Source organism: Ciona intestinalis, chromosome 1 (assembly GCF_000224145.3).
Source record: "Ciona intestinalis chromosome 1, KH, whole genome shotgun sequence".
NCBI lineage: Eukaryota > Metazoa > Chordata > Ascidiacea > Phlebobranchia > Cionidae > Ciona > Ciona intestinalis.
This window is the reverse complement of record NC_020166.2, coordinates 6,281,393-6,305,432: the sequence shown is the minus strand read 5'-3', so window position 1 is coordinate 6,305,432 and position 24,040 is coordinate 6,281,393. Positions and strand designations below refer to the sequence as shown.

General features: G+C 37.8%; 4 protein-coding genes and 1 long non-coding RNA gene across 6 annotated transcripts in view; 2 read left to right on the top strand and 3 right to left on the bottom strand.

The window, feature by feature from the left end:
- Positions 1–453: 453 nt before the first annotated feature.
- Positions 454–1,601, top strand: LOC108950104. The gene is made up of 2 exons (XR_001975075.2): positions 454–749; positions 1,268–1,601. It is a non-coding gene; the product is annotated as an uncharacterized LOC108950104 (long non-coding RNA).
- Positions 1,602–2,896: 1,295 nt separating this feature from the next.
- Positions 2,897–6,738, top strand: dusp1.2.4.5 (dual specificity phosphatase). The gene is given in 4 exon segments (NM_001078479.1): positions 2,897–3,733; positions 4,113–4,243; positions 4,465–4,684; positions 5,925–6,738. Coding segments are annotated over 4 exon segments (1,305 nt in total). The 5' UTR covers positions 2,897–3,363; the 3' UTR covers positions 6,509–6,738.
- A 546-nt stretch (positions 6,739–7,284) lies between these two features.
- On the bottom strand, positions 7,285–16,411 carry LOC100177449 (histone-lysine N-methyltransferase EZH2). Its single transcript, XM_009859130.2, has 15 exons — positions 16,347–16,411; positions 15,820–15,919; positions 15,692–15,763; positions 15,114–15,256; positions 14,605–14,668; positions 14,358–14,499; positions 13,854–14,013; positions 13,164–13,314; positions 12,815–12,956; positions 12,401–12,564; positions 11,967–12,177; positions 11,164–11,342; positions 10,579–10,744; positions 8,761–8,936; positions 7,285–7,790 (listed from the first exon to the last, which is right to left on the bottom strand). The coding sequence occupies exons 1-15, from the start codon at positions 16,409–16,411 to the stop codon at positions 7,644–7,646; spliced, it is 2,082 nt and encodes a 693-aa protein (XP_009857432.1). The 3' UTR covers positions 7,285–7,643.
- Positions 16,412–16,606: 195 nt separating this feature from the next.
- On the bottom strand, positions 16,607–18,422 carry LOC100175125 (transmembrane emp24 domain-containing protein 6-like). 2 transcript variants are annotated; one of them, XM_018814455.2, is made up of 6 exons: positions 18,340–18,422; positions 18,097–18,248; positions 17,912–18,044; positions 17,685–17,830; positions 17,138–17,256; positions 16,607–17,060 (listed from the first exon to the last, which is right to left on the bottom strand). In XM_018814455.2, the coding sequence occupies exons 1-6, from the start codon at positions 18,413–18,415 to the stop codon at positions 16,946–16,948; spliced, it is 741 nt and encodes a 246-aa protein (XP_018670000.1). In that variant the 5' UTR covers positions 18,416–18,422; the 3' UTR covers positions 16,607–16,945. The 2 variants fall into 2 exon arrangements, with proteins under 2 accessions (XP_018670000.1, XP_002126318.1); XM_002126282.4 differs by having other exon boundaries at positions 18,097–18,394.
- Positions 18,423–18,644: 222 nt separating this feature from the next.
- The window catches only part of LOC100176261 (E3 ubiquitin-protein ligase TRIP12), a 24,602-nt gene continuing 19,206 nt past the window's right edge, over positions 18,645–24,040 (bottom strand). Inside the window, exons 39-48 of the mRNA XM_026833912.1 lie at positions 23,637–23,737; positions 23,267–23,417; positions 22,670–22,923; positions 22,204–22,411; positions 21,626–21,867; positions 21,169–21,330; positions 20,595–20,753; positions 20,199–20,312; positions 19,768–19,966; positions 18,645–19,500 (exon numbers count right to left, since the gene is read on the bottom strand). Of these exons, the coding sequence (XP_026689713.1) occupies positions 19,304–19,500; positions 19,768–19,966; positions 20,199–20,312; positions 20,595–20,753; positions 21,169–21,330; positions 21,626–21,867; positions 22,204–22,411; positions 22,670–22,923; positions 23,267–23,417; positions 23,637–23,737 (1,787 nt within the window). The 3' untranslated portion in view covers positions 18,645–19,303. The remainder of the gene's footprint in view (positions 19,501–19,767; positions 19,967–20,198; positions 20,313–20,594; positions 20,754–21,168; positions 21,331–21,625; positions 21,868–22,203; positions 22,412–22,669; positions 22,924–23,266; positions 23,418–23,636; positions 23,738–24,040) is intronic.

Below are 24,040 nucleotides of genomic sequence, written 5' to 3'. Positions count from 1 at the left end.
CAGTGCCCTCTGGTGGAAAAGTTGTCGTGTCTTTACTTATTAACTTATTGATACGTTTTTAAATACACATAACCGGAGATTACTTTTGGCGTGTTTCTTGGTCAGAATTTTGCATTTTAAGCAGAATAGTACTTTATATTTAGTAGGATGGGGGAACATGGGACACCTGTAGAACACAATATCCAAATATCTGATCATGTTTTAAACACTTTACAACGGTCTGAGAGTTGTGAGGATACGGTTTTATGATTCTTTAAATGTTCTTTGTTTACTACCAAATGAGACGAGAAAATAGAGTTAAAAGGCGTCCCATCTTTTCCCACCCTACTATATTATGTCCGCCACGTTCATTTTTTTATTTTATCTTGTATATGCTATGACGGATATATACGATTTGATGTTGTGCGTTTAAAGCCTACTCACAGTGTAAATGGAAAACGATTTAAATGAATGAATAAAAGTAACTTGTTCTGTTCCATACACCTCGTGATGCCAGCTTACGAGTCATCAAGTATGTCACTTTGTTGGTGATAATTATTATTTTTTGGAGGATATTTATGTATATACGGCAGATGATAAAATTATCGGGTGGATGTGAAACCGTTCGCTTCGATGACAACGAGTCCTCAAATTTTGTTGGAAAAGAGCGGCGCTTATATTGTTCGGTCACATGGATACATAGTTCGGCCGAATACAGAATGATTCAACTGTAAGAGAAATGGAATAACACGAGCGAACGTGGTGAACAGGTATATGATATTATTCAATACAAAGAAATGGCAGACAAAGTAATATGGTACGGTACGTCATACCAGCAAACGTACGAAACAACAATGTAAATTTCCTTTCATTGTGTAAAGGTTGTTGTATCAGCGTGGGACCATTGCTGTCTGTTTATGAATAAATATAAGGCGGTTCACTTTCGTAAATGTGTCCCGGAACCTATTAATGACATTTACATTAGATGTTTTATACGGTGGCCATTATAATGATCCTGAATGGAGAAAATAATAATAGACCATTATTAACATCTAACTATGCTGGAACCAGATGGTCAATTTAAAAACCTAAATCGGACATCAATCTTCTGTGATCATGATTATGACGTAAAATCGAAAGGAGAAATAGAGGTGGGCTGTAACAGCCGGCGCTTGTGTTTTAAACCATAAATGAGGAAGCAGGAAACAGGGTGGCTTTAAAAAAGGCCGATGCGTGCGCTATACTTTACAGGAGTGCTGGTCGAAATTAAAAATTTATGTTTTGGCAGATTGGGAGTACGAAAAGAGATGACTTCATCACCGCACGTCACTTTTTATTTCGCTAAACCTGACGTAAGCTATCCAGTGATCGATATTATGTAAGAATTTCAATCTTATATAAATGTGGGGTAAAATGGGATGCGGTAACCACCTAAATCCCATGTATCGTAGTCCTGTTTTGAACTATTCGCAAACCTCTTTTAGAGTCATGGGGTCTACGGTAATATATTTTAGTAAATACTCTTTGTGTACTATACCAAATGGGACAAGAAATCTACTGGAAGATGATTGTAAACTGCGAAGTCAAAGCGTTCGGACAAATATAACATTTCTTGCAATTTATATTTTGCTGTGTTTGCTATTCGTAACCAAAGTCAACCGGGAAAATATAGCCTCGAGCCAAAAATACCCGATTATTTCTAATATTTACTTCAGGTCAACACTTCTCAAATTTAAACGGCGCAATTCACAGATTAAACACACCCGAGTCAAGATTATTACACTCGAGGTATGAATCACCGCCGAGTCAGAAAGCGCGTGTTATTAGTAACCGCGATGTTGTATTTGTGACGAATTGTAATCATCGTAGTCACAACTTCGCAACAACAGTAAAGCCGCTCACAAGTGGCCATATGGCGCTGGATAATTACAACCAGCGCAGAAAATTCATGGGCTGGAAAATGTCACGTATGCATCGTGCTGTGTGTACGGTAGGGTGGTTTATAATAAGCTCAATGTAGACGTCATGTTATTTTGATACGGGTCTTGTGGTATGGCTTATACGTGTGAAGCAAAATGCATTGTGCCACCACGGTGGTGTAATATTAAAACATCCGCTACGGAATTAATTTCCGTCGCAGCGGATCCACGTATATTTACTTTTCGGTTTACCGGCTCTTCCGCTCGCGAATATGATTTTTCGTCGCATAGGCCATTTTTTTACTAAATCGATATATTTCAAAAGATGCAAGGGATGTAAAAATGTCATCAGATAAGATGTGTTAAAATGATAAAGAACCAATACATTTTACATGTTGTCTCATATGCCTAAAACGCGCGCATTGTGTCTGGCTTTAAATGCTAATAATTAGGCCTAATAGACGCTATTAGAACATTATACCCTTTCACGAGGTTTAGAATTACTTATTCGCATGCACATTACATACAAATATAGAACCCAATGCGTTTCGCAATCGACACGTGTTTGGGAATATACTAATACGAACATACATATGTTGATGGATTGCGTAATGCATTGCAATATTTAGAACTAACATGCGCTGTCTGACACCATCTTGTCACGGTTTTCACACCGACGCTCTGTTTCTACAATTAGCGCAATTTATGTTTGGCCAAATGACTGTGTTTCTCATCGGGCGCAATCATATTTAAATAGGCATGTTACGTCGTGTCCAGCCTACATGCACACATTCTAACTTCCCACGCATTATATACAACTATATAAACAAAACAACAGTAGGCGTGGGCAACGTTATTACTCACGGACATAATCTCGGCCATTACACGGCGGTGAACATAGTTGTAAAACCTGTGTCAGGTATTAGTTATTAACAATTCATTGCATATTTATCATGTAAATACTACGCAGCCTTAATTCAGAAGAGAGAAGTGATCTATTTTTAAATCTGATGTAGTCGTGATTGACGCAAATATTGTTGAAAAGTATTTGTTTATTTATATTTACTACTGCGAGAAAGCGGTAGAAAGTTCGCGTTACAATTCAAGCCAAAACAGGCTTACGTAATCTGAATAAAATACGTCATTTCCTGGCATATGGGGTTCTCTGATGACGGAGGAGTTTCCTGTTCGTATATCACGTGATGCTAGATAAAGGATTTAGTGCGCTGGTTGGGCGACAACAAAGCCACCACGTGACCACAAAAGCTGACTATGACGCACGTACGGAGAAAGCGACTGGCCTGTACGTCATTGAAAGAAACACCAGCGAGAGAATGTCAACACGTTGAGTGGCTCAGCATGAAAAGAAGGCAAATCTCGCGTATTTATACCCGACGAACCAAGTATCCTGTTCTCATACTCAAGCAGACATCGCTTAGAAATTTAACCGAACAAACAGAAAAAAATGGTGAGCCAACCTATCTCCTGTACGCAATTCGCATCTGTTTTAAGAGGAGCTTCAGATTACTTAGCCATAGACTGCCGGTCGTTTCTCGTTTTTAACCAAGGCCGGGTTCGTAATGCAATCAATATAAGAAGCAACAGCATCCTCCGGAGACGATCAAGAGGAGAAATGTGCATTGAAAATGTAATCTCAAGCGCTGAGAAGAGAAAACTGTTTTCAGAAGGAAATATCAAAACCGTTATCGTTTATGACGAAAATGGTGACGCCGATCAGCAAGCACAGAAATATGTACAACGACGAACAACTAACACGGTTCTAACGACGCTGCTGAAGCACTCGTCAGGTCAAGCTGACATCAGATACTTAAGTGGTAAGTTTGTGTGGACAGGCGGTTTTGTCATAATATGGTACTCGACCCGACCAGAACCCTTGTGTGTAATTAGAAGGATGTGGAGATTAGGTAATCCTCATTTGGGATTTGGGTTATAATAAGCCAGGTGCTATTAGTCTCGTCTGGGCTTAAAACAATTCCCACCCCTTCCCGCCTACGGTTAGTCATTACGTGAGACCAGAGTTCTTGTCACGCGATCTCAGGTTAAATTGGCTAATTTTAGTCGGGATATAGTGACAAAGGCTTGCTATTAAACACATTAGCGGTCAAGCGTGAACTCCGTCGCTCTGTCGCCGTTTACATGTATGTTCGGCTTTGTGGTTTTGAATCCTTAGACTGAATTCTATTTTTGACGCAGGCGGATTCAAACTTTTTCAAGTGGACTTCCCAGAACTATGTGAAGGGTTAGAAAACACTCTTTCTTTTTCAAACGAAGAAAGATCACCGGGAAACGAGACACCAGCGACACCTACACCCATTTACGACCAGGTAAAAAGACGACAATTGACATTACAAAGTCCATTTAAGGGTGTCAAGTCTGCCACCTAATTAAGTCGAAGTATGATATATAACTACGGTGTCAGCGTATTAGTTGTGCTGACATCGGGTTCTGGTAATAGATAGGATAACCGAAACGTCATTGACGCTTTTGCGGCGACGACAAATATAACTCTAGATTTGATGACGTCTTAACCTGGCTTTATTTTTAGGGCTCCCCCGTTGAGATATTACCACACCTCTACCTTGGATCAGCACACCACGCATCTCAGGAAAACGAATTGGCCGCTTTGGGTATTACAGGAGTCTTAAACGCCAGTTCACATTGTCCTAACCACTTTCCAGACCGATTTCAATACAAAAGAATACCTGTAGAAGACAACGGCCAGGCTGATATAAGTTCCTGGTTCGACGAAGCTATTTCCTTTATAAGTAAGTACCACCTAAATCATTAGTTCAAATAAGAATGTGATATTGGAACCTTTAGTTTTCTGGTTTATCAATTGCGTCTTAACGTCACGTTTTCATTCGTGCGCCCCTAGAAAATTATTTCACCGACGTAGAGTAAGATATCGAATTGCGTCAACCCTGCGTAAGAGCCGTCATGCCTGTGCGTAAGTTAAATGATCCATCAGAATGACTGGCATTATCGTTCAGCCTGTGACGTAGTTACAGTCATCTAGTGAAATTGCGTCGGACATTCTCAAAATACTTTTGGCACGGTTTCATCGCTCAGTTGGTCGCTTTGTGCTCATCCGAGCAGAAACGCGATAATTGCTTGGATTCTACTTGTGGTCGTGATTAGCTTGGTTGACGTCACCCGCTTAAAATTGCCAGGCTTAAAACAATGCCCGCGTGAGCAGAGACAATTTGATACCAGCATTGCGGTTGCCCACTATATCGACGTGGGAATTGTATTGTTCAATTGTATTGCCCTGCACAACAAACCTGTGGTGTAAACCGTATTTCCCGTATCTAAATGAAAATCGTGGTCGCATGCACCCTACGATAAAAGCGGGTCAGATTATCGGCATACGGTAAACCAAATAGGTCGAAATGGTTAGCAGGTCCTATCTACGTCACAGCTCATATTTCTCTGGCACGCGAGGCAGCATTGTTTGCTCTAAACACACAATGGGCCGTTTGTTGCTTACCTGGTGTGTCCTCTCTTCGCCTTTGCCGGGCGCGCAAACAAGAGACCGAATACCTTAAAATAGCGTCGAGCGAAGGGCGACCCGAGCATACTTGGTTTACCAACGCAAGCAGAGCCTGACGAGGGAAACTATAGCAGCGAGCTCGGATTCGCGAGTGACGCAGGCGCCGGGTGTTTTGCCAGGACTTGTTCGCACAATTGCCGCCAGGCCGAGCAGATTTAGTGAGATAAGTGAGCACAAGAAGAGCAAGACTGGACGCGAACAAGCAAACATGGAAATACCGTATACGGGCATACAATGTCTACTTGCGCAGACTGGGTACGTCACAGGGCTTGATCGAACCTTCGCATTCAACCAACAATATTGTTTGCTTCACGCACGACCAGCCGTTGACGTAAATTTAACAATAGCAAATATTTAGCACATGACGTAGGGAAAAACAAGGTCGCATATCACATTAATGATATGTCAACATCACTTTTTCGAATTCTCAATAACAGATTTATTTTATTTTTCAGATGAAGAAAAACAACGAGGCGGAAAAGTGTTCGTTCACTGTCATGCCGGAATCAGTCGTTCAGCTACAATATGCCTTGCATACCTCATTACGTGTCGAGGTGTTTCCTTAAACGACGCTTTTCGTTATGTGAAAAGTAAAAGAAGTGTAATATCACCGAACTTTAACTTCATGGGACAATTGTCCAGCTTGGAAGCTAAGCTGAGTCGACGACCAGTGCCTGAACGTATACAAAGTGTTGGAGACATCGCAGCGCACTTAAGAAAACATGGAGAGACATTGCCAATGGAGTGGACCTGTGAGGCAGATACACCAGAGACCGTTGCGCCAGTTGCTGCTAAACCGCCGAGTCCTCAATCCAGATTGTACAGACGTCGCGCCGTGACAGCCGCAATCCCGATTCAGATTTTATCGCCTTTGAAACCCGCTAACAAAACAGCGATGCCTGAAGACAAGAGGTGCATGACAGCGCCTGTTTTGAGGACAGACTTCGCGTTTCAATTTCCCGACAAGAGGGACTGCAAGTGCCACGTTGCTCTACGAATTCTCCACTGTCAGCAACCGGCCTTCACTCTCTCGACGTAAAATTTCCATTTAAATACCTTCAGTGCAATTTTCACCCGCAGTTCCGATTTTCACACGTTGCACGCTTTTGTACAGTTGCGTTTTCGAGATTTATTTTTCTACGGTATGTCTTGCTGTTTTTATTGTTTTCTACTTGACCTGCTGTTTTTTTGCGCATAAACGTCGCATAATCGAACACTGCCCCCTCACCCAAAACAGTGATTTTATAATAAACAGAAAAAATGATTCAAACCTCGTTTTAAATTTCGAAAATAACAACTGTAAAGTCAATTAGAAGGGTCGACCTAAGAAAACAGTCAGCGTTATTTCAACACAATGGTTCTTTTATATTGATAATTCCAAAATTCTAAGTTATTTGTGCGGTAGAGGCTATTTAAGCATGTCTACGATTGTCTTATAGGAAATTTAAGTGAATGGGTACATAGTGATAAATAAGGGCCAATTATAGGTAAAGTAAGTTGGCCGGAGAGTGGGACCTTCGTGATTAACGTTCGCTGACTGTGCATGCATGTTGCAAGACCGGAAACCTTTAATGAAATGAACCGTGTGTGGAATCTGAAACGTATTGCTCGTTTAGCGGAAACGAGGAGCCACTCCCGGAAAAGGGCAGGTTCTGCTTTAAACGAGAGTTGTGTATTTGTGGTCGATTTCTGTAACGCCCAGACATGATAATTAGGTTCAAACGAACGTATTTATGCTATAAGTTTCTGCATTTCTATTAAAATAGAATTGAGTGCACGTCGCGAGAGCATGTGCGTCGTCTGTAACACGTATTCGTGAAGCGTCCAGTTTATTTTCAATCACATCTAATGTGCAACCAGTGCGCACGATAACGTTTCGGATAGCAGCAACTAAAACGTGCATGTATATACAAATGACACCATTAACATTACATGTTGCGTACTTCAGCAAAAAATACAACGATTTCGTAGGAAAATGAAATGATTTCGCAATGATTTTTTTGTAATTGATGCTAATATTGCAACACAATCTTAAATCAATATAGTTTAACGTTGCACGCAAATAAAAAAGAAAATTCTTTTTCGGAAAAACAATATCCCTTTAGTAGTGTTGCCGACATAAGACATGCTGTATCGCTGTTCGGTAAAAATCACTTGAAACTGGCAACATGCTTTCAGGCGGGCTCCATTTCTCGTTCTATGCCTACGTACTTCATGGCATCGGATTGACTGTAACGGTAATCGAAGAAGAGTTCTTCCCCTGCCTGGATAGGTCGGTTGGCGAAGATCCCGATTCTGTGGTCGCCGTTAACCATCATCACCTTTGTAAGGAAGGAGCTTCAGTTTGAGATAATAGCTTACTGTCAATTATACCCAGGTATGTTTCAGGCCGTTTGTATAGCGTTCGGCTGACGCATTTCGAGCTAAATTGGAGACTGTCTGTCAACTAGACATATGTAGAGATTGCATTACATTATCTTAACGACAATACTTTGTTGTGTTTTTCAAGACTGTAATCACTTAATGTATCCCTACTGAGGGACAAAACAAGGATAACTGTTTTTGCTTGGACGGCGCTTAGTTATACGTTATTGGGTGTTTTTTCGGTGAAATGGTGGTGTAGAGTGTAAACAGGAGCAATTACTTTTCCCATAAAGACCCACAAGTGTAGCTTTTACTGACTGTAGGGCTGTGGTCAATTAGCTTTCTGGGTGTCTGCCAATTCGTGGAGCCGCTGACAAGCGAAAGCTCTTTATAAACAGGCGCAACCTGATTGAATCGTATATCGGTGTCGAGCACAAGAGATCTCTGCGGCGAGAGAACAGAACACAAAGGATGCATTATCTGCGCCTTGACAAGAGCGATATACGAATAGCTAAAACCGCTAAAAATATAAACCTGTGTGAGATGCAGCGAGAGCGGGAAGCTGCGAATAGCAGAATGCGGTAACCGGTGTGGTAAGTTGCGAGATAAGCGCATGTTGAAACAGGCTTTGCGGATTTTTAGACGCGAGAGGTGCAAGAGTCAGATAACATTGGGTGGCAGGTGCGCTGGAAACAATACGTCGCTTCATCGGCTTTCTTGTTTATGAAACACGGTTCTCACCCGGGTCGTGCGATTCACCTGTTGCGAAAAAAAGCGAGACTAAACCTGTGTTTGGTCGTCCCGCTTCTCACCCGGATCTGCGCTCCAGTTTCGATTGGGTAAAAACACACCGGGGTTTACAAGAGTACACGCGGCGGGTGTCGAAACAAACGGCGATCAAACGAAACGACCCGAAAACTCTCTCACCTTGGCATAGCAGTTGGGGTTTACGGAGTGGTTGGCGAATCGGATTTTGTTTCCTTTCCTTGTGGCATCGACCACGAAGTCGTTGTTAAGGTTGAACAGGAAACTACACATGTATTTGTCGTATACCTTCCCTCGGCGGTCTGCTTCGTCCTGAGATATGATCTCACCGCAATACTCTGCATGTACAAAGTATTGGCACCATAAAAAACTGCATTACGACCCGGTAGGAACGATTACCGGACTCCGATATTGCCATTCAGCGCAAAGCGGTTTGCCAATGCATTAGTCACCCTTGCATTTCGATGCCCAAATATAGCTGGAGCAACTTGGAAGAAACATCGCCTCGCGATGACAAACACTGGTAGATTACGATGGATTTATAAATACATTGCATACCCACGTCATAAATGGGGAGGCTTCAGAAAAACTTACAGAAGCGGAAAGAACACAATGTTTTACGCGCGTTCAAATTGGGAGTTTTTTCGTTTTGATATCGGTAAACTACGCGAGTGGTGTATGGGTTCGAGAGAAAACCAAGGGGCGTAAAATACGCAGTAGTGGGGTAATTTAAGTGAAAAATACCCGAGGACTAGGAAGAATAATTAAAACCCATGCTTCTAATGTGAAGGAGAATCGTTTAAAATGATATATTAAAGGCATGACGCTACTATTACTGTTTCCCACACCAATAGGCTTATAACGTGACGGAAATAAATTGATTATAAAGTTAGACTGGGGACAACGATTATAGAACTGTAGATTACCGGTTTGGAGAATACGCGTTTAAATGCGTGCCTCGGACGGTTATATTTATCGGTTGTGATTATTAATGAATTGCCTACGAAAAACGACATTCTTTCCAGGATTAATGAGATCTTTAGGCCTGCAGGCACACTGGCCGCTATCTAAATATCACAGCGAAGCAGGTTACCCGTACGCTATAGTTTAATCGGTTATTATCTAGCTATTAGCGTGCTTGGGCGGCTAAAAGGCGATTTGTAATGACGTAACAACTCTATTTGTTTATAGTTCATATTGAAAATAAGGGCAACGAACTGAATGTCATTAATATATGGAATTTAAAAGATTTGGACGGTTACGTACATCTTAGGTTCAATTGCACACAAAAAGAGGACGTAGTAAAAATAAATTGTGCCGCCTGTCGTAATGTTAGGAACTACTTCATTAAATCCGTGGATCGTAAAAACATTTTACAACTGCTGAAGGATGGCTGGAAAAAATCAATTTGAAACACGAATAAGACGATAAGATAGAGATGACGTAATTGTACAGATTTACTGGAGATTGTTATTTAAGTTATGCTTATTCCCACGGGAACATCGCCTTAGATGTCAATACACAACTACGCCCATTCTAGAAGGCGTTACAACATGTACGATGTATTATGTAGTTAAAACTGTGCGTGTGCGTGTCATGGAACCAAAGCATATCATCGTACTGTATCAGTCTATTTGTTCTATTAAACATCAAAATATCATTAAGTTAACTCATTTACCACCTAAACTAATAAAGTAGTCTAGTATCGTTGTAAGTACTTGCATATAAATGTAAGATGAAATAAAAACTGAATAGCGCACATGTATGCGTCTATAACTGCGCACGTTATAGGGTATTGAGTTTGGTGCGCAAAACCTTATATGTTTTGCTGAAATATTCCAAAAAATTTTTTTTTTTACAGGATTTTTAATGCATTTTTAAACTGTTCAAAGCAGAATGTAAAATGTGCCGACATCGAGTATGCGGCCTTGCCATAAGCAGGGCCTGTAAAACAATGAGACAACACTGGTTTCTACTTACCAGATATAAATTCGTTTTTATTTGCAACGTCCTGTTTAATGTAGATCCCCCACCCCGCTACATCAGATGGAGCTTGTAGCAGATGCTTATGTAAACCTCGTTGTATTAGAACATTCTTGCATGAACATTTCCATGCGTTTTCACCAAACTGGTCGGCCCCGCATTGCTGAGTAAACGAAAAAAAAAACCCCCCCCCACAATTTATCAAGACTGAATATTGGGGGGTCCCAAAAAAGATTTGGTATTTTATTTTTCTTTTTTATACCCGCCCATTCAAGTATTTTATAAAATTTTGAATATAATTTTTTTTCTTCGATTTTGGTAAAGTTGACAATTTGAACAACCCATTAGTGACTAGTGGGTTGACGCAATTACCACTAACTACCTTACACAAGGAAACACACACAATCACCAACGAAAGTGGCCACACAGAGCTTCAACCCCCTGGTTGATAAAGACGAGCGCTTTAATCATTGCGCCGTCATTATTTTAAAACAAACACATCCATTCCAAGCTCGTACTTCGACTGTGAGCAAGACAAACGTACTTCTACGATTCAAATGTAATAAATTTATCTTAGCCCACCGTGCATAGGTCAGAGTCGCATTCCCTCACAGCAAGATAGCAAGGGCATTGTTTGGTATTACATTGCGCCTTGCAACGACACCCAGGGAAGCGGTTATGGCAGTCACTCGCGCATTGACAGAATTTCTCGCAGTAGTTCCCTAGCGCCACACACTGACAGGAGCTGTCACACGGTTGGCCTGACAAAAAAATTACAGAAAAATTGAATGAATAAATGAATGAATGTAACTTACTTTATCCTCGCGTAGCCGGAAAACAACAGTCGTTATAACACGGATGTTCATACACCTTGTGCCAGCTTACAAGTTACCGTGTAGGTTACTATGTGGGTGATTATTTTATAATTCAAGCCTATAAAGTTTTCGATTTTACACTAGAAAATATTATAGTATTTGACACAATTGAGAAACATAAAGTTTCACAATTTGGATTTTACATTTTTACATAAGTTGACTGGATAAAATTTTTGTATTTGGAAAGAATCGCACTACGTTTTTCGACAAAAGTTCTTGTAAAATGCAACAAAAAATGCTGTTACGTATTTACTATACAAACAATTAATGTATAGTAGGGTGGGGGAAGATGGGACACCTATTCATTCTATTTTTTCGTCCCATGTAATAGTAAACAAAAAACACTTAAAGGATTCTAAAACCGTATCCTCACGACTGCAAAAAACGTTGTTAATTGTTTAAAACACGATCAGGATATTTGGATATTATGCGCTAAAGGTGTCTCAGCTTACCCGACAATACTATATATATATTTTTATCTAAAAAAACAACAAATAAATATGAATGTACCTGGATGGTAGCAGGGCTGGTAGTTATACACGTGGCTGCTCGAATTATCTTTCTTTTGCTGAACCCTTCGCGCATGTAGTGACCACAGACGATGCTTGCGTTTCTTCTTAGGCGGTGAAAACTCTATATTGTCGTGTTCAGGGTTAAGACTGCTTGCACCAGGTGGTTGGTTCGTGAGGTTGGATGCTTCACGCAAAGCGAACGCGAATACCTGGGTCGTTGTATTTAAATGATAACTTTTATGTTTTTCGTATCTAAATCTCCACTAACTATTAAGGCGGCCAAACAACGTTCAAAATTACGGTCGCCATACTATCTCATAAAATGGTATTTTTTTAATGGTACAGCATATGCTCCAAAACACCCAAAAATGTACTTGCACCTATAAAATAAATAAAGTTCGTTTTAACATAATATACTTCAATACTTCATACCTGCTGACAATTTTTGGTTTTAATCATTTTTGAAATTGCACAAAAGTTTGTGAGAAGAGTCTCGTGGAGGACACGGAATAGAGTTGACTCTGCTCCATCCCATTCAACCTCACGAAGCTGCTCCGGAAGATCTTCCAACTTAACCAAACTAGAACTGTCTTTTTCTATAAAAGAGTCACACTTATAATAAAAAACACTTTGAAAGCCTGTAAAAAAACATTTTATATTTTAATGCAATTTCAAAGGAGCAACATAAAAAATAAAAATAATTTAAACGACATTTCGGTTACAAAAAAAAAGAGCGATATGTTTTCCCATTCCAGTTGTATTTCATTATAACAGTTGTGGGCGTACATCAGCAAATGCTTCAACCAAGTTATGTTTTTTTGTTGTCAAATAAATTTTAAGACAAACCTTCCGTTGTGTCGGTTTCACTTTCACTTGGCGTTGGAGTGCTTGGTCGACTCCCGCTGCTGCTTCCGGATCCCCCGCCTCCACTTCTTAATTGCTGCAACTTCTTATTTGAACTGTGCCTCATGGACGCTCGACGGTGAAACTGGTAAAATAATAAACATTAGAATTCAAAACACCTAAAATAATAAATATTAGGTTAAATGTTAAAACATATTTATATGCAAGTAGTTTTAAGGAAAGCAGCTTCACTTTATATCCAAGTATTAAATGCAACAGCAACTGCCAAAACATAAAATGCTGGGAATTTCTTTATTTGAAGTAGATTCGATTCAATTTTTGCATGACTTACCAGGGTGAACTCCATAGCGCCATCGAGATTCAGAAAACAGTTGGGACCACAAACTTCAGTGGGAGCGCGAACGTCTAAAACTTTTCTTCTGTTTACTTTGGCAGGTGGACGATAGGTGTGGCTATGTTGGAAGCAATCATATTTGTAACATCTGAAAATAAAGTTTTCGCGACATTAAAATTTTATTCAGCAGCAAATTTCAATCCAATTTTAAACATTTTTTTCTGCACTTGAACCAGTTATAGTTCTGGTCAAAAGATGAAAAATGATTATATATGAAAATACATTTTAAATATTTAGAAATAACTATGCATGCTACATAAATGCTACATACAACACTTTAAGCACAGTAACGTCAATTTTTTTGATTGTTATGATTAATGAAGAATAAGACAATTCAACATATTTGGGTTTTGTCAGATACATATTGTTATTTTGTGGTGAAATAAGAAATATCTCACATTCTTTAGTTGGAGACAAATATGTAGATAAATATATGCAACTTATTATGACAATTCAGGAAACTTATTAGGAACCAGAACAGGACATGCATGCCAACAATGGTGGCAACACAGGGCCTTGAACTCTAACCTATAGTCTAAAGATCAGAGCTTACTCTATTTTACATTCCCAGAAGTTTATTTATTTTCAGTTTTTAGGCTTTAAAAAAATTAAAACACAATCTCTTACCTTCTACAAAACAATTCATGAAATGAATGAAGAGCATTTTCTCTGGCAACAGATTTAGCGGAAGAACCATCGATATTAGGTGTACAATCAGGAACCACTTTATCTGGATCTGAAACTTCTGTGAGTTCTTTATATTTCTCGATTAAATCTTCAACTGAACCTGGAAGACAATTTTTTGCAAATTTAGGAATAAACCTTAAGAAATTTTTTTAAGTTTTGTCTACAAACTTTAATTTAAATAAATTTATATGCATAGTATACACGTCTTTTTTATTAAAATTAGATGGCTCAGGCAAAAAAAGATGTAAAACAATTTATAATTGAATTAATAATAAAAATAAGGTATAAAATATGTTGCAATTTATGCAATATGTCAATAGAAAGACAATAAAAAAGTTTGACAAGATGCACAGCTCACAAATCTTTTACTAAAGCAATACGGACAGATGTATCTTTGCATTTAAGCTTACTTAATTTTTTAGTAGTTGGGACACAAGTTTTTACCTTTATCTGGAAAAAGGTCGGCAATAGACGAGAAGATCTGATGACAAGGTAAGTTGGAGTTTGGGTCGTTACTTGTTTCCCCATCTTTGTTTCCATCTGATACGACATCTATTTCTTCCTCTGTGCTCAACTCTTTGCTCTTCTGTAAGAAGGAAGATGTTAGAAAGAAATATAAAATATTTTTAGTTTATTTATTATAAGTTTATTATTTATTTATTAGAAAAAAGAAAAAATATTATTATTTTACCTCGATTGTTTCTGGAGTTTTTTCCTTCCCATCATTCATTTTGTTACGGAGAGGTCTTCGCGATCTGGTGAAAGACAACATTTTTGTATAGTACTGTTATCAAAAGTGGCACCACAACAATAATTTGGGGTTGAATATGTGGCTGGGCATTAAAAAAAGGTGATGTCAGTGTCACCCCTCAATTCTTTTATACCTTGTTCCATTACAGAACACAATGTAAGCTTAGTAAATTGATCCGATCAAGTGCTTTTTTAATTGGGATTGTTTGTGTTGCTTATTTTAAAGCTTAGGTATTATTTTATTGAAACTGAATAAATGAATGTAACTGTTAAGACATTTCAAAGCTTTTTTCCAATTGCAGTCATGTTTTATTTTGAATTACATTCCGGACTAATACAAATAATAATTAGATAAAAAATGAGTTCATACTTAATTTTCTGTAAAAAAAATCTGGAAAGAGAAAACAGAGCATCATTTGCACCGAGTCAAAACGTTAAAAATCAAAAAACCTTTGCATGTTTAACTGGTTTAACGACTGTACAAGCTCGAGAAACAACTCATCGTTGATAAAGTCGCCTTCACGATCTCCATGGACTTTCCCATCATAATTTTTTATTAATTCTTCAATAAATGCTCCGTCCTCATCAAGTACCTTAAGAATTAAGTTAAGAAATGTCATTTATACCGTGTGATGCAGCAGTGTTTAATAAGGGTATGTGAACACTGATTAACTTTTAAAACATTAAAAAATATTAATTTCAACGTAGTTCCAAAGTTTTCAGTGATATTTATAAATAAATGAAATTAAGTTACTTTTTTAACCTCTAGTGGCAAAGCATTTATACATAGAAGGTATAAAACAAGCGTTCTACTTTTTGCACGATATGCCCCTTAAAATAAAAGACGCATTTAGCCTCAAACCTGGTATGATCTGGTAGTATATATTATATATCTATGGAAAAACTTTAAATTGTATTTAAGCTATATGCCAAGTTTTAATGACATAGCTTACTTTGACAACAAGTATAATAAACACTGTTAAACAAAGCTTTTAGTTTCCGTGGTGTAAAACGATTTGAAAAATTACCTCATCACCCATATAAGGAATGTTATGTAATATTGTTTCATCTTCTACCATGAAGTTTTGATGAACGGGAACCTGTGATAAAGCGTCATTAAAAAAAAGTTTAAAAATCATTTTAATTTACCACGCACCCATGAATAGCATATGGGAAGACTAGGGACTGTGTTCAAGGTGTACAACGGAACAGCTTGGTCTCGATATGCATGAACACTGCTCTTGACAACACATGATCTAAAAATAAAACAACAGACTATAAATATTAAAACAATAGATAATAGATATTATATCAAATATTTTATCATATTAAGAATTTATAGGGTTAATTTTATTAATTGGACACTAAATATTTTTCACATTAAATACAGCTAAAAATCATGTTGCAAATTGTGCACCATCATTAGTTTGATGCCCAGTATCACCTATGCAACCTCAAGGCAAAAGTTACAAACACAATAAAGCCTATGTTATTATTGCAATAACTGAACGCTATAATTACTTTGTAATAGGGCGATCGTCAAACGAGCCATCCGCGTTCACACATTATGCTTTAACTTCTGGTAATGTGCTGCTCAGTTCAGTTAGCTGTTCGGCAATCAATGATAGATTTGTAGTAAAAGCTGATTTTATTTTATCGCTTCTTTGAAAACGTTTCTGTTGCCGAAGACTGAAATATTCTTGTCGCACGCGTTTGTTCCAATCGATCTTGTAGTTTGACTGCGTCATTTGCGTGATATGTCTTATACACTTTTAGTTTTTGCAAATATGGCTGTAACATATACGCTGCAATTACTGTTAGTACCTTATTTTATACGTTAAATGGAAAACACAAAACAATACAGATATGCAAATATGAACTGTTTGTAGAGTCTTTACCACAAAGCGTGTAAATATTTCTCGCTTGAAAACTGCAGTGTTTTCGTTCTAAATTTTATCGCTCAACTCGTTATGAACTTTAGCTCGTTCTGGACCTGCTTAAAGGCAAATTACTTAGCAGACTTTGATAAAAGAAGATTTGTATTGAATTTCGTTTTACAAACTTCAAAGAATGAATATTAACTGCACGAGCGTATTATATTTTTTGCTGAGATAAAGTTTTAACGCGGTAAACATACTATCACTGAAGGTGATTCCCCATAATTTCCCGCCGTTGTTGAGCAAAACTTCACAAAAGAATCAAAATAATGTTTCACATTTCGTGTTTTAAAGGTTCCGAATAATTGGAAGTGTTTCAGGTTTTGAAATCATCTGGTTTGAGTTCTAAGCTCTTGGCTTTGCTTTACCCGTTATTTTTGGCTCACGGAAAAATCTTTTCAAGATCAGGATCTGCATATAGGCAACTGCGATTACGCCGACAATTGTGAGCGCAGACATTCTAAAACAAAAGGCAATACTTTAATATTATTTAAACAATATACTAAGCTCGCAGGAGACTAAATTTCTGTACATCACCGGTTGATATATTGAAGATTCTGTTCGAGATAAGCAAGGTCCGCACCTTCAAGTCTTCGCATAAAGTACATCTGATGCTCCACGTGAAAAATAGTAGAAGAGATTCCGCGTACTCTGTCCTGGATAGATGAAACACCAAGCTTACGATTACCATTAACCAAGCTGTAATTCAACATAAAGTAGAGCAGGGGTGATATGTTTTTAACTTTTAACAATAGAGTGAAAGGTGTCCCATCTTCCCCAAGCCTGCAATATATCAAACTTAGCATGTATAGTATGATGGGGTAAGCTGACGTGTACAAGTTTTGAAACTCTTTTCTCGTCATTCATTACATTCATTCATTCATTCATTCATTCACATTCGTCCCGTTTGGTGGTAAACTAAGAATATTTTTCGTAGCCTCACGATAAAACTGTAGCCTCACGATTCTAAAACGGCGTTATTGTTTAAAACCCAATAAAGAAATATGGAATTTATTTGTGCATATGGTATCCATCTATTATCGTACTCTATAGTATCTAATATTTGACAAAACGTGAAACAAACCGTTAAGCCGTCATACACTTGAAGAGTTTCATTTAAGACGTCCATCTTTTTAAAAACTCGAGTTGGATTGATAATTCCAATGAAAAATTCCGTCTTTTTGTAAAGGAAGCGACCGATGAAGTTGTTAAAACAAAATTCGTACACACCTATAACCAGAAATAATTAATGTATAATTTATAACGCTTCAGTTGATACAGCCTGGATGCGCACAAGTACTTTATATTTACCTTCATTTTTTATTTCGAAAGGTGGAATGTCGACCTTATCTTCAAGATGAGTGGCAAAAACTTGGTTTTCAAATGGATCTCGAATATAAGATGAAATAGCGTTTGTTGTTATTGCCGTCGATGGCGTTTGAACCTGGTAATTATAATAGTTGAGCTTATAATACACAAAACGTTCAATAAGTTACCGTGTAAGAAAACTTAAGTTCGGAACCTTTTCTAATGTACTGGTAGAAGCATTGACGACCACGTGGCTCAAGAACGATGGCGAGTTCGATAGCAATCTGTGGATCGTCACCTCCAAACTCGTTGTATTTGTCCGGCTTCTGCTCGTCTGCACCTTGGGTAAGTTGCAAAAGACAAACAGCGGCAAAAATCACAAGGAGACGAAATTTGCGACTTTCTTTTAACGAAATCATGATGAAACTTACTCAAAGGTTTTGTCTGTACTGAATGAGCTACCGTGGGAAGTTGTGACAATATAGACACCTGTACTGCTGTCGTCATCACCAAAGCAAACAGTTTTCTTAAAAGTAAACACAGAAGACTGATGGCCACGACTCTGCACGGGACGTTAAATTTAGAGACTTTATAGTTATACTGATCTAAGCTCCGTTTATTCAGAAAAAAATCAGTGGACTGTTAAAATGCACTTTTTCTGGTCTGTTTACAGTTTGTTTTTGATGTCCATTGTGTCCATGTTTAAACTTGAACTATTACAGATTTTTGCAGCCACAAGGTGGTACAAGATTTCAATTGAAAGTAACACCGCACAAGAACAGCAGATTGCGTGTAATAAAGCTTTCGCACAAAACATGGTCAACAACCGACATAACGCTGTCCTACGAAGCAAAGAAAGGTCCACATGCTTTCTACATAATACAACGAGACTCTCAAAGGTACGTTTTAAGAACGAGAGACACGTGTGTACTGGTGCTGTGCAAGCCGACGGTAAAAGAGAAAAAGCTTTAAAGAGAATCAATGCCACTTCGGATTCAACTTTCCGACTCAAACATTGTTCAAGCAATACACTGGAAAATCTTGCACACGACGCATTGAAAAGTAGAATAAATATAGATTCACGACACTGGTATAGATACGCACCACGGATACAGGTTGCCTTGGTATACGAGTTCAGTTTGGGAAATCCCAGACGTGGTGTTTGCAGTACGGCATAGGGCGAGATCGTGGAATTGCAACAGCTAGTTTGTATTATGGTGATATGGTTTGGCGTCGTTGTGAGCGAACAGAACGAAGAACAATCAGGAACAGTCGTGAAAAGAAAGTGGGACAAGCGGTATGGTGAAGCAGCCGTGTTTGATGAACGTAGGAGGCAAAAACACACAAAAATTGAAAAAAATCACTTGGTGGATACGATAGCACTTGGGTGGGTGGTTATGAAAGCAAGAAGGATTTCTGGCCTTCTTGCGCCGCCTTTTGTAAGCGCTCTCGCATCACAGACTCGTTCGAATATTCAGGCAGCTTTAGGTAGTTCACACACGTCATCACCGACGGAAGATAGCTGTCCGACGTCATGTTCTCCTCGCAGGTTTTGCGCACGATGGTGAGAGGAGGGTGCAGAGAACGTAAACCTGTTAAAAATATGAAGACAATAATAAATTTGAACAACTATGGACGGATACACCTGTACTGAGTCGACACCGCATACAAAAATAAAAAGTTTTTTCTGAAACAAAATTAAATCAGCTGCCTATTTTAACGGCTATACAAAACAACAAAGAAACTTTAAATAAAAGTTCTAAGCGCGCAGAAGGTATGTCGAATATGAAACAGAACACCTGTGCCGTAAATACTGCCGTTGTCGCGCGAGGATAAATAAGTAACATTCATTCACTTACCCCCCACAGGCAAGTGTGGACTTCCGGTTACAAACTGTAAAAAGGCTCGTTGTTCAGCTGCGTCGTATTGTGACAACACACGAAACAAGGTTTTCACAGTTTCGCTGTCGTGGTTATAACCATGGTCGGTGCGACACGAGTCGGCGAGCTCCCTTTCACTCCAAGGCTGGTATCTTGCACCACAGAACAACTGGTCCAACTAAACGTGGCAAAATATGTTAAGTTTGGAATGTAAATTTTGTTACTCCTGCCACCAGACATAATGTAATAATCTTCCAGGTCTTATTTGGTATAAAAAAGCGGTGTATTTTATATTCCTGGTGAAGTGTTGCCGAATGGCAGACAAAACGTCGAAAACACGCCACTTTTTTAACAGATGAACCACTAATGAATTTATGTATATTATATGTATGAACGAATGTTGCATATACCTCCTCTGGAAAGAAATAGTCAATTGCTTGAAGTGGAAACACAGATTGGAATCCATCTCTCATTGCATCAAGTTGCTGACGAACCCCTTCACTCAGTGTCCAGTATGCGATCAACTGTAAAAAAAAATTTAAAATATTTAAAAATTATAAAAGTGCTTTAAAAATTATAAAAACATTTTTGGGCGCAACACACTGAAATATAGACTAATAAAGATAAATTAATTCTGAACTTTCGTAGTAGGCAGCCCAGTCAATTAAGTGGTAGTCTACTTTAATTATGACTGGAGATGGAAAAACTAAAAGGCATGAGATAGGTCATAGAACATTTTTTTACAAATAATGGCAAGTGGCCATTTTTTAAGTGCAGCATGCAACTGTTATCTGCAGATTACTTACGTTGAGATATTTATCAAGATTATTGATTGAGAGAGAGGTTTTTGCTCCGGACTTCATCAGCTCAATGTTGGGGAAACCTGGGAGGAGGAAGTCAAGTCCGAGGTCCTCCAGTCTACATCCATCCATTGTCACAGCGTTTATTTTTTCTTCCATTTCATCCTGGAATAAAGCGAGATGAGTGTAATGAGCATATTATTGCTTTTATTCGAGTGGAATTAAGGTTTTAAAGTGGGGGTGGGCTGGAAGGCTCACAAATAAAATACAAAAAGTTTTTTTAAGACTTTTTAATTGTTTTTCTGTGGATTAAGTTACAATCTTTTTGGTAAGTTTTGACGAACGCTTAGATGGGACACTGCTGATGTGCTGATTAAATCATCAAATCAACAAACAATAATTTATTCACTCTACTAATGTGTAAATTTGGACATTTTTATATGAATGAATTTATTCACCCAAAATTTTTAGAATAAAGTCGGGTAATGGGCTATTCTTGGTCTAAATCCTAGGCCCCAAACTGTGCCATGCTGCAGGACCTCACCCATGTAGGATTGCCAAATTCATACAACAGACATACCGATTGCTGTTGTTCAATGGTCAGTCGTTGGTGTAGTAGACGTTTTAGTTTGTTGAATGTAAGAGACATTCCAGGGTCGACTTGCTCAAGGTCTAACCAGGTTATTGTGTGTTCTTGACTCAGGAACCATTTGTAACATATCATGCTGAGGGGAACATCAACCTGTACGGAAATTATAAGTTAAAATTTTATGTCAGTTATAGGAGGGTAAAAAAAAATTTTTAACCCAAAATTTGTGTCCTTTTTGCAAAAGTTGTTTATATTTATACATATTCTCTGTAGTTATGGTTGGCCATTATATTTAAGACTCTCCACAAAGACCGATTTCAAAAATGTTCTTGTGAACAACTTTTGTTATTAACTCTATTTCTTAAATATAACACTGGTTTAGAAGTTTACAAAACATAATTCATTAGCAGAACTTGAAAAACACAGCAAAAACACGAAGCTCACGCACTAGTCTCCCATCCATCACAGCTTTGGCGAAAAATCTTCCGAGGAATCTGAACTTGGAACAAGCTTTTGCGATCGGACCAAGTTTTGATGTCCGGCCGATTGGAAGAGGGTACAATCCAACAGGAGAGTGAACAAAACTCGTCTCCATAGCAACAGGAGAGTTGAACTGCTCCTCCTCCACGATCTCGGAAAGTTTTTTGAGCATTTTCTTTGCTGAGGTTTGTTCAATGTTGTGACTTTGATCTGGGGGTGGATAATATGATGTTGAGAATAAATGAAGTTTACTGTGTTGATAACTATTTACTATTTATTTAGTGAAAAGTTGAAATAAAATTAGGCAGTAAATTCCTATTTAATATATTTTCAAAAACTTAATGCGCTTAAAAAGTAATTTACTAAATAAAATAGTAAACAAATTACCATATATAAGTAAAATATTAGTTATAATATATTTTTAAAAAAGAGCTAAAATATATTTTTAAAAAGTGCTAAAATATACTTTTAAGAATTGCTAAAACAAATTTTAAGAAACATTAAAAAAATTGTTTATTATATATCTAGTTTTGAAAAATATCTTACCAACAGAGTTGCTGTTATCGTCAGACCTCCACAAACTGAGGTTGCTGCGTTGAAGTTCATGGCTGACAAGGGTGTAGAACTCGAGGGTGGGACCCAACCCTGTACCCACCTCACCCTCATATTGTACTTCAAGTAATGAACGAGTGTGACCGTGGTCTGCCATTAATTTCTCCGCTTGCTGGAGTAGGTTTTCGCGCTTGACTGAACACTGGGGATTAAAAAGTTTTAAAATGTAGATTGTAGAAGTGTAGTTTATAAAATTATATTATGGTTCTTTTAAAACAACTATTAAAAAAGAATTACACAGTTGATTAAAAAATTGTTTTATATAGTTTAAAATACAGTGTTATTAAATAGCAGTATGGGTAAAAGGGTCTTGCAAGTTTTAATACAAATTTCAAGTAAAAACAAAAGCTTTTTAATACAAACATACGTTTAACTTAAAAACTGTTGTGATATTTCATACCTTTTTCTTCTCAATCTTTGGCATAAAACGGTTGTTTGAATCCTGACTAAGTGATCCTGTTCCTGCAGAGGAAGAAGCTGTGTTTACATCCGATAAGAGTCCGGAGTCAAGAAGATGTTGCATTGCTCGATCCCGATCAAAAGAGACGACCCGGAAGAGAAGTTGCCGGATGTCAAACGGGAGGACGAAGGGACAGGCGTGAGCAATCTCACTCAACCAGGAGGGAAGTTCACCCGTCATGATCATCAGAGGATCTGAAATGAAATTTTAAATTGTTGTTTAAAAAAGTGGAATTAAAAAGTTTAAAATTTTGTTTATGTGTCAAGAAGGGGTGTAGATGTACAAAACCTAAATTACAAAATTACTTCAACTTTGTGCATTTTAGCAAGACAAAAACAAAACATAAGGTTTAATACATAATGTTTAAAATTACTATTGACAAGAGCTTTTCAGGGGTTGTTCCTTAAATGGTTTAAACCACCCAGAATTTACAATTTTAAACATCCTGGAATGTTAAATACTTTGCTGGCTGATGAAACTTAATAGTATTAAAAATAAGATGCACTTGTTTAATAATCAAATAAACAAACTGTTCACCTTGCAATTGACGGCTACATTTAGCTGATAGTTTTGTGTTGACGAAGTCCGATATTGGGAGCAACGGTCGATCGGTTGATAGAATACTGGGTGTGTAGAGTGTGTGCCAATATCGTGTCAAGCCGAATATCACACGTGTCAAGCATAAGACCTGTTGAAAAAAAGGTATGTATTTGAAGCTGTACTGTATTATAGAAGCATGCAAACTTTTCGAGTCGATATGTTGACTAAAGGTATTGTACTATAGAAATATGCAAAATTTTTGACCTAATATATTTTTATAAAATTCGAAAGTTTTATTTTCTATTATTCCTTTTAATATAAAAAGTGAAACTACGAACTGAACTATTTAGCTTGTAGTAAAACTTACCTCTTTGCTTGGATCATTTGTCATGAAAGAATCGGGCAATTTGTTCTTAAGATAATGGTTCAATGGTCGTTTAGTTACTGGGATGTTTCCATCTGTGGAAGTGAAAATATAAAGTGTTGTTTATTGGGGTGGGTGGGGTAGTACATGGGGTATTTATGTGAGGTCCGAGATAAAGCATTGGACTGGTTTTCAGGTTTTATAGGAAAGTTATAAACAGTTATTCCTTGTTAATTGTTGTATAACGGAAATAATGTAATTTGAAAGTAAAGTAGTTTATAAAAAAAACTAATCTTACTACTAAGTAGCAAACACAAATTTTAAATATTTTTTCGTTGCAATATTTTTTCCTTTGGAATAATGATTACTTGTAAGTTTTATAATGCAAACTTACTAAGCCAGAGTGG